This window comes from Ricinus communis, chromosome 4, assembly GCF_019578655.1.
Source record: "Ricinus communis isolate WT05 ecotype wild-type chromosome 4, ASM1957865v1, whole genome shotgun sequence".
Taxonomy (NCBI): Eukaryota; Viridiplantae; Streptophyta; class Magnoliopsida; order Malpighiales; family Euphorbiaceae; genus Ricinus; species Ricinus communis.
The window spans coordinates 16,711,384-16,725,126 of NC_063259.1; the positions used below are offsets into that span (position 1 = coordinate 16,711,384).

At 33.6% G+C, this 13,743-nt stretch overlaps 3 protein-coding genes across 4 annotated transcripts; 1 reads left to right on the top strand and 2 right to left on the bottom strand.

The window, feature by feature from the left end:
• Positions 1–3,118: 3,118 nt before the first annotated feature.
• Positions 3,119–4,406, top strand: LOC8271096 (transcription initiation factor TFIID subunit 8). The gene has a single exon (XM_002530098.4). It carries the CDS (start codon positions 3,303–3,305, stop codon positions 4,074–4,076), a length of 774 nt encoding a protein of 257 aa, XP_002530144.1. The 5' UTR covers positions 3,119–3,302; the 3' UTR covers positions 4,077–4,406.
• A 422-nt stretch (positions 4,407–4,828) lies between these two features.
• Positions 4,829–7,975, bottom strand: LOC8271097 (vesicle-associated membrane protein 722). 2 transcript variants are annotated; one of them, XM_002530099.4, is made up of 5 exons: positions 7,635–7,969; positions 7,111–7,252; positions 6,915–7,035; positions 5,315–5,377; positions 4,829–5,150 (listed from the first exon to the last, which is right to left on the bottom strand). In XM_002530099.4, the coding sequence occupies exons 1-5, from the start codon at positions 7,822–7,824 to the stop codon at positions 5,001–5,003; spliced, it is 666 nt and encodes a 221-aa protein (XP_002530145.1). In that variant the 5' UTR covers positions 7,825–7,969; the 3' UTR covers positions 4,829–5,000. The 2 variants fall into 2 exon arrangements, with proteins under 2 accessions (XP_002530145.1, XP_025015054.1); XM_025159286.2 differs by having other exon boundaries at positions 6,915–7,252; positions 7,635–7,975.
• Positions 7,976–10,286: 2,311 nt separating this feature from the next.
• On the bottom strand, positions 10,287–11,555 carry LOC125369848. The gene is made up of 2 exons (XM_048373121.1): positions 11,146–11,555; positions 10,287–10,944 (listed from the first exon to the last, which is right to left on the bottom strand). Exons 1-2 carry the CDS (start codon positions 11,553–11,555, stop codon positions 10,287–10,289), a joined length of 1,068 nt encoding a protein of 355 aa, XP_048229078.1.
• Positions 11,556–13,743: the final 2,188 nt, after the last annotated feature.

A 13,743-nucleotide genomic window follows, 5' to 3' on the forward strand; every position in this document is an offset into this window, starting at 1 on the left:
ACATTAAGGTAGATTACTGGTCGGTCAGGGTTTCTACAAGGGAGAAAAAAGCTCATAAACAAACATTTATCGTGAGTCAGAAATTGGCATATTTCTTGTAGGTTCAGGCGAGCGCAGGAGGAAAAGGAACACATATCTTGTCTTTCCAAGATGGCACCTAAGGCTCAGTACAATAGAGAAAGAGGAATGAAATACAACCTCCGGGAATCTTCCACTAACCAAAAAATGTGCGGTAAAAGGCCTTAGGCCGAGAAGTAAGGCTTGGATCACGTCCCAAGAAATGAAATAAAAAAATTATTAATTTAATTTAAGAGTTTACTAGGAATATGTTAATATTATACAAATAAGAGTGAAAATAGTAATGTATAATCATAAATCAATATGGGAATACCATAAGAGAGAGAAAGTAGAGCTTATGCCTAGGAAAAATATACTATTCTTTTCATAGATCGTAGATGGCCTTCTTAACTCTTATATTCAATATTTCTTCAAAAGGCCACAAAATAATGGGGTTTAATGCATCTGAAAGCAGCACTCATATGTGCGAGGCCAACGACTAAGGTAAGACGTTTAGTCTTAATAAATCAATCACTTGGGAGCTCACCCCTCACCCTAGGAGTCGAAGTCACCTGTGAAAGGAAGGGAGTTAGGTCCTAGGCCTAAATCGGATCAAAGAATTATCATGCGGCTTTAATCGATAAGAGGTGCTGCCAGACGTCCTCTTTACTGAGCTTGGACAAGTAGACCTTCATCAACCGGCCTTATTCATATTAAGTGGTCATACTTTTTTGAAGTAAGTATGTATGGTCCAGGTCAAAGGTGGGTGCCATCCTTTTCGCTTGGTCATGATCTTGATTTGATGGTGAGCTCCTTCCCGGATGTACCCCAAACCTTTTTGCTTTTTGTCGGAGCGGGTTGATTTATCATTGTGTCCTTCTTACCAGGCCTTTAATGGCTTATAGCCTATTCCCCGTAGAAGATGGCCAAGCTCTACGAGAAAGTCAATTGAACTGCTTTGATTGATCCTTCATATTTCTGATAATCCACATGATGTCGGACGTCAATTGAATGACCTTAATCGCGGATGATGAAGGTCCCATAGAGATAACATTAGTTTAAAGCCTAGTTTATGCTTTGACTGCTCAGGCTTGGGTATGCTGATGGGAGATGAAAGATGGTGTCTTAATTGTACCCTTTGGCGGGGGGTCTTCATAGACGACGAAGACACTTCCCCAATAAGGGAACTTTATGCACTGGTGGTAGATTGATGCGACCGCCTTGAGGACTTATAACCATTTTCTGCTGGTTGAAGTGAAAACTATCCAGCACATAGAATGAATTTGATTGGGACTAATGTAGGGCCGAACTCGATGTCCAACTGAATAAGGTTCTTTTTTCCATTTTTTCACTGTCATATGCAGTAATGGTCATGCCCGATGGGATGAGACTTGATTCTGGGATGTCTAGATATCAGAGCATGGAAGATAGGCAAAGATTCAACCTTAATATCGATTAGCGCGAGAGGAATATTGTAGCCCTTTCTAATTATTGTAGAGGAGCAGAACGTTGACTAGCATCCTTACTTATGCAACGAGATTGAGTTGATGGAGTAGCCAGTGCCCTTGAGTTATTCTCTTTGGTATCACCTTCTCTCATTGTTAAAGGCACTGGAAGGCACTCGACTAAAAGGAGTGGATGTTAGGCACACATGGTAGACTCTTACAATGCACTGGCACTAGCCCTAGGCATGGATTCTTCTTTGATTAAAGGAACGGGACAGAAGAGAATCAAAACCATATCCTTTACACATTCAGTTTGATCTTATCTGTGCTATTACCGTTGAAACTGTATGAGATTAGTTCTTCATCTCCCCTGCCCTATTAGAACAGTTTGGTCTGTAACAACACAATCTGAAAGGAAGCCATTCCTAATAAGAAGTTTCTAGCCGTCTTTCTTGAGGAGCGAGAAAAGTGACTAATAGCCAAACAGCCTCCACTAGGAATCATAGAAAAGAGGACACTAAGTTGAGGAAGTGATAGTCGTAGTCCTCCTGTTAGTTGTAAACAAAAAATTTCTATTCATCTTTTGTGATGTTATTTTTTTATTTAATAATAATATTATTTTATTCCCACTCCTCTCCCAAAGAAGAGGAAGATAACTATGTACACTTTCCTGTCCTTCTCCTCCCTTTTCTTTTCTTATCTCTTTTTACCTTCCATTAATTATATTTCTCCTAACTCCATCCAAGTAAAACCTTAGGATTTTATAGTTTTTTTTTATAATACCTAAGTATTTTGAGAATTAAAACATTAATAATTTGTATCCAAATTCACTAATGTTAATTCAATAATCGTAATTTATTCATTTACATAGTGTTTAGTTGAAATTCATAAAATTTATGGAAATCACTTGTGAATCTAAAATTATATGCTTTAAATTGAGTGAAAGTTAATTTAGTATTCTACATAATCAATTTTATGTAGAATTGGTTATAGCTAAACTAAATTCTAACAAAATAAGTAAAATTTCCAAATAAATTCTACATCAATAAATACATTTCATAACACCAAAAATATGTCTTTCAACTTTATCATTTCTATTTTATCTTCTCTCTCATATATTTCTCTTAAATAAAATGAATTTTTTTTATGGATTTAAACCAAATATAGCATTAGTGTTAATTGATTTGTGATTCCACAACATTTATTGTTTACTAACTTTGCTTTTATCTAAGACCAGTCTTGTTAATTTTTATAAAGTTTGAATAGAAAAATCAAAAAGAGAAAATATTCTCATAATTTAATTTTTTTTTAAATTTTAATCAATTTCGATGAGTTAAGATGATGTAATAAGACTATAGAACTTTATATTTTATCATCCATCCAGCAAGACTGAATTTACAGCGATCAAATTTCATTTAAAATTCAATTTTCTATAACAATTAATGATGTTAATGAATTTGAATACAAATAGTTAACAATATAATTCTTATGGAATTAAAATATTATAAAAAAATTAAATTACACAATCAAATTTTATATTATTTCCAAAATTAACAGTGCCGTATGAAAAAATAACATTAGATGATGTAATTTTCCCTTTACATTTTGGGTTGGATTTGGGTTGGGCTTTCCATAAAAAACCTAAGCAACGGTTTTAATTAAGGAATCCTGAAAATTTACCAAAAGAAGAAAAGGAAAAAAAAACAATTTAAAGCTGAGTTTCAGAGCAGGCTGCCATAGTTAGGGTTTCAAAGCAGAAGCAATCTTCAACTTCTAGCATTTAGCATCTCCAATCACACCATGAAACCAAAATCAAAGCAAAACATAATCGAAACCCACTCCCCAAAAGCAACAGATCCATCAGATTTCCCATTTCAAATAACCAAAATATCAGTCTCACAAATCTGCCAATCAGTGGGTTTCAAATCCACGCAGCTCTCAGCATTAGAAACCCTAACCCACATAGCCACTCTGTATCTCAAAAACCTAGCCAAAGCCTCCGCATCATACTCTAGTGCATCAAACCGCACCCAATCGAACGTGTTTGACATCATAAATGCCCTTCATGACCTCTCCTCTATACAAGGTTTCACAGGAGCATCTACCCTTCACTATACTTCCAACATCCTGTCAAGCTCAAGAGTAGTAAAAGATCTCTCTGTTTTTGTAAATTCCATCGTTGAAATCCCCTTTGCCAAGCCTATTCCAAGAGTTAATCCAGTTCCTCCGCGGCGAAGTTTGGGTTTGGAAAGTACAAGCATGCAGCATATCCCCAAGTGGCTGCCAAGGTTTCCAGATGAGAAAGCATGTAAGAAATGGGAGAGAGATACTAAGAGATTAAGAGAGGATCTGGGTCTGTGGGAAAATAATTGTGGTGGAATTGGGAATGGCATTTTACTTGAAAACATGAAGGAGGAGGAGAAGAAGAAGAAAAGCCATGATGATGGGGATTTGGTCATGGAGAGAGGGAGAGTGAGGTTTAAGATTGGAGAAGTAGAAAAGGGAGGAATTGTTGATATTAGAGTGTACAAGAGGAATTGGGCAAGTAAAGGAGGGAAAAGGGTGTGCTTGTGATTTGGATTTATAGGTGGTGAAGAACAAGTTTGAAGTAAAAAAGCATTTAAAGTTGGAGTTTGTTTTTGATGGAGAAGAGTGAGTGACTGGAGTGATTGATATCAAGAAATAGGCATATATATTATCAGATATTTATTGTGATAATGGTGACAAGAGGAATCGAACCTTGCATCATTTTGGGTATTCAATAGCAAATCGCCATTTGGCCAACCCATCAGCAGCTTCCTCCTTCTTTAGTGCTTCCCATCGTACCTTTATATATTTGCTTGTTGATTCTTAAATAGAATTAACATAAGCATGAATTTAATATATTATAAGCATTTAGAATCATGCACAAAAATTGTCTACAGATTTATTTTATATCATCGAATTCTTAATTAATTAATTAATGGTTAAGACTGACCTCTTTAAGACTTTGAGTTCAATTATTCGAAATTCAATTTAAAGACCTTGTTCAAAGAATTTCATTAATTAGTTCAAACTTGAATGAAACTTAAAAAAAAAAAATTATTTTACCCACAAGTGTGTAAATAAAATGGCAAAAATCTCTTTTTTGAGTAGGTCATGCATGCTCTAGATTTTATCTATTTAGTTGAAAAAATATATGAAATGATTCACCAATAATATAATGATCTTTTACATAGTATGTAAAAGATATTGCATCATCCCTAACATTCTCTTAATGTAATCTTTGTCATTGCAACAGATTTTACTCAAGGTTCAGTACCGGAATTCATAAATTGCAAGGGACATCCAACTAAAATCTGCTAATAGCATTGTAATGATGTCACAATAGTATAGAGTTCTCATTCACATACAAAGATATCAAGAAATTGTTGTTTGTTGCTACACACGGTATTATCACAATATATATATAACTCGAAAAAAGCTCCATTAATAATATAAAGCCTTCCTAGATAGCACTCATTTTCCGCAGTTAAAACCTCTGCAAACTGAAAGGACTATGATGAGGATCAAGGCAATCAGTATTGCCAAAACAATAAGCTTGATCTTCATATTCTGCAGCCACATTTTCCTCCGGATTTTTGTCCCACTGCTTCGGAAGTCTTGTGCCTGTAGAGGACCAAGTTTTCCACAATTTTGTTAACACGTACACTTTAGCTTTTAAAACAATAAAATGAATGATCTAGAATGGTATTCCCAAAGCCTGCTGATCTCTAGCAAGGCCATGCTGGCATGCACACAGACATAAATGTGCGTGTGTTAGAGAGAGAGACCTGTTGATGAAGATTCTCAGTCTTATCCACCAGTAGTTCAATTTTTTCCCCTCGATCTAAAACCTGCAGCATGACAGAAAATTACCATCTGTAAGATTAGTCACAGGAACTCTCAAGAGATGAAATGTTTACTTGGCTTTGCATGAATTCGGCCCAATGCAAACCAACTAAATGCTGATTATACTGCTAGTCATATTTTCGAGAAGAATGAATTGCAAAGCATTATCTGAAACTGGTAGATGGGTTCAAGTCCCTCTATCCCCAAAAATGGCTTTCTCAACGAAATCGGATTTTCCTGGGCTAATAGCACAACAAATCTCTAAATGAATGACAGTGCAAACCTGACAAATAGACAAGACATCCAGAAGCCTAGAGAACACAAAGTTAAGTTGAATATAGAATCGCAAAACCCAAACCCAAACCCAAACCCAAACCCAAAATCAGAAAAATAAAACATAAACATGGACCATCACTCATTCAACAAATTTTATTTTTTTTTAAAAGTATAATACAGTATAAATTAATACAGAATCTATGAAGTAAAACCATAACTGATTTCATTTTTAAATGCTAAAGTGCATGTATAACAACATTGAAATGCAGGCAGTGGCATTGAAATTTCTCTTATCAATTAGATTGTAAGAGCAATATATTCTTTTTATTAACAAATAATCTGCCAAATGAGGAATGGTTCATAAGAGTGTTGATTGTAGGTAAGTGAATGCTGGTAGCAAAAGATAGCAAGTATATCTCCAAGCATTCATTGGAAATTAATGCAAGAAATATGAATCAAATGCCTCAAGCGAAAGTCATACACCAGAAACAACACCGCATGCAGCATATCCAGTCCAGAAACATGGACATAAAAGTTTGAAAACAGATGGACAAAAGCCAAAGGCAATTATAACGATAAATAAATAGATAATTGGTTGCTATTATAATGAACTCCTGACCAGGCTGCTTAAACTAAAAACTATACTAACGTCAACTAAGGAAACTCAGTCGGGATTGGCTATGTCCTGCTTAAACCAATTAGAGCACAAGTTACACCAGTGCGGAAATTGTTCAGCTAGTAAAGCTATTATAAGTCAAAAATTTGTGCACCAGTTAAAGAATAATTAAAAATTCCATTTCTCCATAAAGATACAAAAACTACATAAAATAAATTATGCACTAGCCATTTGAATTTTAGACATATGCAGACTTTTATTTTGAATGTCTAAGATTCAGGGCTGCAGCAATGCTTGCAGTTCCAATAATTATCTTTTTTCTTTTTCCTTTCTTTAACTCATAATTTTGTTTACTGTTAGCAGAGTAAGAAGCAAAGAAATGAGTTATTCCTATACCAAAATACAAAATTGGGCATGTGTTGCAACATACAAGAATATAAAATAAAATTTATCTCAATAGTTGTATTTAGTAAATTAAGTTGAATAGTTATGTATTGTTCAGGATTCATTTACAATATTGCCCATACATAATAGAATATCACTCTCAAAAGCATTCTTATTAATCTATGTAAACCAGCTGCACAAAGGTTTTTTAAAAAATAAAGAGAAAGAACATTGTGATTCATATAAGAAGCAGAGTTCCTATATACCTTTTCAATATTTTCCATCATGACCCCTTTAACTTCTGAAACCTGAGCTTTCACCTTTGCAAACTTGCTTATCTCTTCAGGATGATCAACACAATATTGCATATGTTCCTTTAGTTTTGGCCTGCAAACAAATAAAATAGTTAATATATTTTTCAACTGCATATTCAAATGGTCATTCATTAAAAGAGTAGAATACCCAAATTCCTTGTCAAGGCTGTTGGCAGGAGCAGTAGCAGCTTTTCCATTGCCATATCTTGCCATGAAGTCTTCCTTAATACGTTCAAGAAAAGCCATAGGTACTTGTCGTCCTGCCGATTCATCTGCAACTACGCAGTACGCTGCACCATTGAACAAACAGTCAATCAAATAACCAACCAAATACAAACATAATCTGAATAGTAAACTAAATCAATCCTCTTTCCTTTTATATATAACTATCAGATAACTCAATGTACAAACAGTAAAATCAAATCTTGCAAATATGCCCTTCAAATTCTCAAACAGAAACTAAATAATGTCAACTCTAGAATTGTAAAGAGTGCCGTGTTAGAAAAACTTTCGTATCAAAACCCATATGAGATATGAATTCTAATGTCTTGAATTGAGACTCATGGGATATGTTTTCATATATGGCTCTAGTAACTCTAGACACTAACATCAACATCGCAAAAACACTAGCTTCAGATAATCAAAATTCATGGGGAACAAATGAAAACTCACTAAAGCCATTATCAACTAGGAAATTGAAGGTGTGGGCATCGCAGTTGTAAGTGAACTTGTTGTTGGTAGAAGGGAGTTTCTGGAGGCATTGAAATGCTATGGAATTGAAATTCCCACTGAATTCTGTGTACTCTGCAAGAACCACAGTTCCACGTGAAACGAATGCGTAGATCAAAGATTTCTCACCCATTTTTTAGCAGAGATCTGAGCACTTTGATACCGACAAATCTCTCTCTCTCCTGCTAGTTTTCTTGTCTTTTTGGAGAGAGGGGGAGATAGGGAGAGAGAGAGAGAGAGAGAGAGAGGTGAACGAAAGAGAGAGAAGGGTTTAATGAATTGGAGGTTTTAAAGTAAGAAAGAGAAAGAGAAAGAAGAGTAGAGAAAAAGAAAAGTTTGGTTTAAATCAAAGAAAATTTAAGAAATAGTAAAATCATGTTCAAATGTCTGCATTTAATGATTTAGATAGATAATAAGCAAAAGTATATAGAAACTCTAAATTTACGGCCATAATGTAATTAAATAACTAAACTTAAACTTAAACTTAAACTTAAAAGTAACTTGATTATATTTTAAAAATTTAAATATTAAAATAATTATATATTTAGAGCTAACTCTTTTTCTTAACTAATAATGAGGGTGTTATTTAAAAAAATTAATAATATAAAATTGATTTTTTTATTAAAATAAAAAAATTATTATTTTATAATCTTTATTCACAAATAGGTAAATTTAATACTTCTCCACCTCAAATAAAAAATTAAGCCAGAAAAACTTTAAAACATATTCTTTTAGCACTTAAAATTAATTGGCAATTATATCATTACACCATAAAATATAATGTATTAGCTTCAAGGATATAATTATTATATTTTATAATAATTATTAATATAAGTAAATTACTTTAGAGTGTAAAGGTTTAACTACATCTTCATTAAAAATAAAAAAGCTTATATGTGACACCTGTAAAAGATGTCAGACATACATTGCATGCAAAGACTGATACATAACATATTTTTTAACTACTAACTTTTAACTCACAAATTAATATGTATAACAAAAACTATTTATATGAGTCATACATATCACACACCAAAAAGCTCATAACATCAAATAGTACACTTTTTTTTATATATACACATAAAATGCTCCAGTTTTATACATGATAATGAAATCCACTAGACATGTCACGTCCAAGAAAAAAAAAACTAAGGGCGACCTCCTGCTGACCTACCTGACACAATGCTAGTGCGACAGATGTAAATGTTTCGTCAAAACCAATTATAATTCTTCTAATCCTGAAAAAGAAATAATGCAGAGGAGTGAGCCTGCAACTCAGCAAAAGAATAACATAATTTCCTATGAAAATCAACACAATCAAACGTGTAGTATTATCAAACATCAAACCATTTGATATTTAATTATAACTTTATAGTGTGTACATAAACCTTGTCATAGTATTTTCTTTAGGACAACAATGAACTTGTGAATTACATTTAATTCCATAATAATATATATATATATATATATATATATTTTTATTTTTATGGATCCGCATACGCACACAACCAACCATAATCTTATGGAGAATTCCATATCGCACACAGTCTTGCCTCATTCACAAGTAGCATTGTGTCCTTACAATCATCCAGCCATAATTCTTATATATATATATACCATTTAAATTACTAACATCTCCATAATATAGAAGAAACCATAATAATCCCTATGATATACCAAAAACATAACATATTCCAACATGGCAGATTTAATAGTGTGCATTCAAAAATACACCAAAAATTCCACATTAGGAATTCCAAAACCATATTCTCCAGATCAGTAATATTATAAGTCTAGATTAATTTGAAACTGATTTTACATCAAATGGATGTGTATAGAAAGAGAAACATCAAAAACATTCTACCATGGTCAAGCTGTCAATAAAATTAAGCAATAGAAAGTATGATCCATATTGGCCATCAAAAAAGCAAAATCAAGCTTCCTCTATTTCTATAACATTTGTAAATTACATTTCAAATTTTCTATAGCAATAAGTATCACTCTATTGAGAGTTATAAAACTCCAGATATGGCTAAATCAAATATACTGTTCACATTATAACAGGACACTCGAATTCACCATTCAACATTCATATAGAACATTAAGTTATTCACTTAACTTTGTTGCTCCCTTCCCTTTGCTTGAGCTTACTTGGGTGTCACCCTCATTCCAAATTGGTTTAGCAAATAAACCTCTAAAGCCTTTGTAGATGAAGATTAAGATCAAAAATGGATTCTAAACCTCCAAATTCCACTTGAAAATTCAGTTTCCTTTTTTTGAAGAAGAAGAAGAAGGAAGAAGAACTACCACCTTTTCTTTCTTCTTCCCCTTTTCTATCATATTAATAATTTTTTTTAGGTTTAATTAACCCCTTAATTTTTTGCCATTAATCAACTCAATCCCTTAACTTTCTAATTCTTATTATGGACTTAATTGTAACATTTATAATATTCTTCTATTTAACATTAGCATTAATACCATTCATATCTCATGCATTTCTCATATCTATATGATATGCATGTTAAAAAAATAAATGCAAATGCATTAGGTGGGCATTAAATTTTCTTCCCACCTTAAAGAATTTCGTCCCCAAAATTAAAGTGACTCACCATTCTCAGAAAATAAGTAAGGGTATTGAACTCTCATGTCTTTTTCCACTTCCCATGTAGCTTCTTTTGGTGAATGTCTACTCCACTTAACCTTTACTATTGGATTTTCTTTATTACGTAACTTCTTTACCTGCCTATCAAGAATTCCAACAAGCTCTTCTTTATAACTTAAATCTTCAGTTAACTGTATTTCTGACTCTTGTACTATATGGCTAGGATCAGATCTATATCTTCTTAACATGGAAACATGGAACACGTCATGTATTTGCGATAATTCTTGTGGAAGTGCTAACCGATAAGCTAAGGGACCAACTCTTTCCAATATCTCATAAGGGCCAATGTACCTCGGACTTAATTTTTCTTGCTTGCCAAACCATATAATGTCCTTCCATGGTGACACTCTCAAAAATACTTTTTCACCCACTTCATACTCCATCTCTCTTCTATGCTTGTCCACGTAACTCTTTTGTCTGTTTTGTGCAGCCTTTAAGCATTTTTTGACTATTTGAATCTTGTTTATAGTTTCTTGTATCAATTCAGGACCTTCTAATTGTTGTAATCCATCCATATCCCAACAAACAGGACTTCTACATCTTCTGCCATATAGAGCTTCATATGGAGCCATACCGATACTCGAATGATAACTGTTATTATAAGCAAATTCAATCAATGGTAAGTGCTCATCTCAATTCCCTTTAAATTCAAGCATACAAGCTCTTAACATATCTTCTAATGTTTGAATTGTCCTCTTCAATTGTCCATCTATCTGGGGGTAAAATGTTGTACTGAAATGTAATTTTGTCCCTAAAGCTCTTTACAAACTTCCCCAAAAATGAGATGTAAACCGTGGATCTCTGTCTGATACAATTGATGTTCTGTCTGATACAATTGATGTTGGCACTCCATGTAATCTTACAATTTCTGACACATATATTCCTGCCAATTTTTCTAGTGAATCACTTTGTTGCACAGGTAGAAAATGAGCTAATTTCATAAGTTGATCAACAATTACCCATATGGCATCATGCTTCTTGAAGATTCGAGGCAATCCCAGAACAAAATCCATCGTTATTTTTTCCCATTTCCACTCTGGAATAGACAATGGATGAAGCTTACCAGCTGGTGCCTGATGTTCAGCTTTTACTTGTTGACATGTCAAACATTTTGCTACACATTCAGCTGTATCTTTCTTCATTATAGGCCACCAGTAAAAAGATCGTAAATCCTTGTACATTTTAGTACTTCCCGGATGCATTGCGTATGGTGCATAATGGGCTTCATTTAGAATTTCTTCTTTCAATTCTCTTATATTTGGAAAACAAATACATCCATCAATCAACACATCCCATCGCGTCTCAACGCAAACTGTTCATTCATTCCTTGTTGTACTTTATCCTTTATTTTTCTTAAATATGGATCACTCATCTGCCTTTCTTGAATTTTACTGTCCAATAAAGGCTTGACATGCATACTTGCAAGAAGTATATCATCCCAAAGTACTTTATCCTTTATTTTTCTTAACAAGTCATTCCAGCACTTCTCTCAATGGTTTTCCTACTCAAAGCATCAGCAACTTTGTTAGCTTTTCCCGAATGGTAATCTATAGTACAATCATAATCCTTTAACAACTCCATCCACCTTTTTTGTCTTAAGTTTAACTCTTTTTGTGTTGGGATATATTTCAGACTTTTATGGTCAGTGAAAATCTGAAATGTTTCTCCATATAAATAATGCCTCCAGATTTTTAGAGCATGCACAATTGCTGCCAATTCTAGATCATGAGTCGGATAATTCAGTTCATGACTCCTTAACTGTCGAGAAGCATAAGCAATGACTTTTCCATTTTGTATTAACACACACCCCAATCCATGTTGTGATGCATTTGTAAAAATTACATATCCACCACTTCCTGATGGTAAGGTTAGAACCGGTGCATAAATAAGTCTTTTCTTCAATTCTTCAAAACTTTTCTCACATTTAGAGCCCATTTAAATATGACATTCTTCTTCAGCAAGTTTGTTAATGGTTTAGCAATGATTGAAAATCCTTCAACAAATCTCATATAATATCCAGCTAATCCTAAAAAACTTCGTACATCTGATACATTTTTAGGGGATTCCTACTCCTTTACGACTGCGATCTTCGAAGAATCAGGTTGTACACCATTTTTGGAAACAATATGCCCCAAAAACGCAATTTCTTCTAGCCAGAACTCACATTTATTAAATTTTGCATAAAGCTGCTTTTCTCTCAAAATCTGCAACACTATTCTCAAATGTTCTTCATGCTGTTCTCGAGTTTCAGAATAAATCAATATATCATCGATAAACACAATGACAAAACGATCTAGATACCTCTGAAATATTTTGTTCATTAAAGACATAAAAGTAGCAGGTGCATTTGTTAGTCCAAATGGCATCACAATAAATTCATAATGCATAGTCTTTGGTATGTGTGCCTCTGCAATTCTCAATTGCCAATATCTAGACCTTCAATCAATCTTGGAGAATTCAGTTGCTCCTTTTAACTAGTCTAATAAGTCATCAATCCGTGGCAAAGGATATTTGTTCTTTATGGTAAAACAATTTAACTGCCTATAATCAATACAAAATCTTAAATTGCCATCCTTTTTCTTTATAAACAATACTGGAGCTCCCCAGGGTGATGTACTCGGTCTAATAAACCCCTTTTCTAATAATTCTTCTAGTTGCTTCTTTAATTCTTTCAACTCCAAGGGTGCCATTCTATATGGTGCAATTGATATTGGTGCTTCTCCAGGTATAGTTTCTATCTCAAAGTCTGTCTCTCGATGTGGAGGTAAACCTGGTAGTTCTTCTGGAAATACATTTGCAAATTCCTTCACTACTGGAATATTCATTACTCCTGGACTAACTTTGGATACATCCACCACATTAGCCAAATAAGCTTCACAACCCTTTTTGATTAAATGGAAAGCAGCAGTAGCCGAAATTAAACAAGTTCAAACAATATTTCCTTCACCCACAAAAACTATTTTTCTTTGTTCTGAGGTCTCAATAACCACTTCTTTTGTGTGACAATCTACTATAGCATGATTCTTAGATAGCCAATCCATTCCTAAAATAACATCAAATTCCTTAAGTTTTATCGCTACTAGATCTGCATACAGTGTGTTCCCATTTATGATCACAGGACAAGTTTTGATAATCTTATCTACAATGAATATGGTGTTCCGATTTATTGATACACAAATGTTATACCCCAAGGTTTCTATATCGTTGTGGTTTTTCAATGCAAATTCATATGAAATGAATGAACATGTTGATCCTGGATCAATTAACGTATAAGCATCAAAACCATAAATAGAGATTTTACCAGTCACAATATCAGTTGCAAAAGGTGCTTCCTGTCTTGTCACTGTATACACTCTAGCTTGGGGCAGTGATTGCTGAGGTTGGCCTATC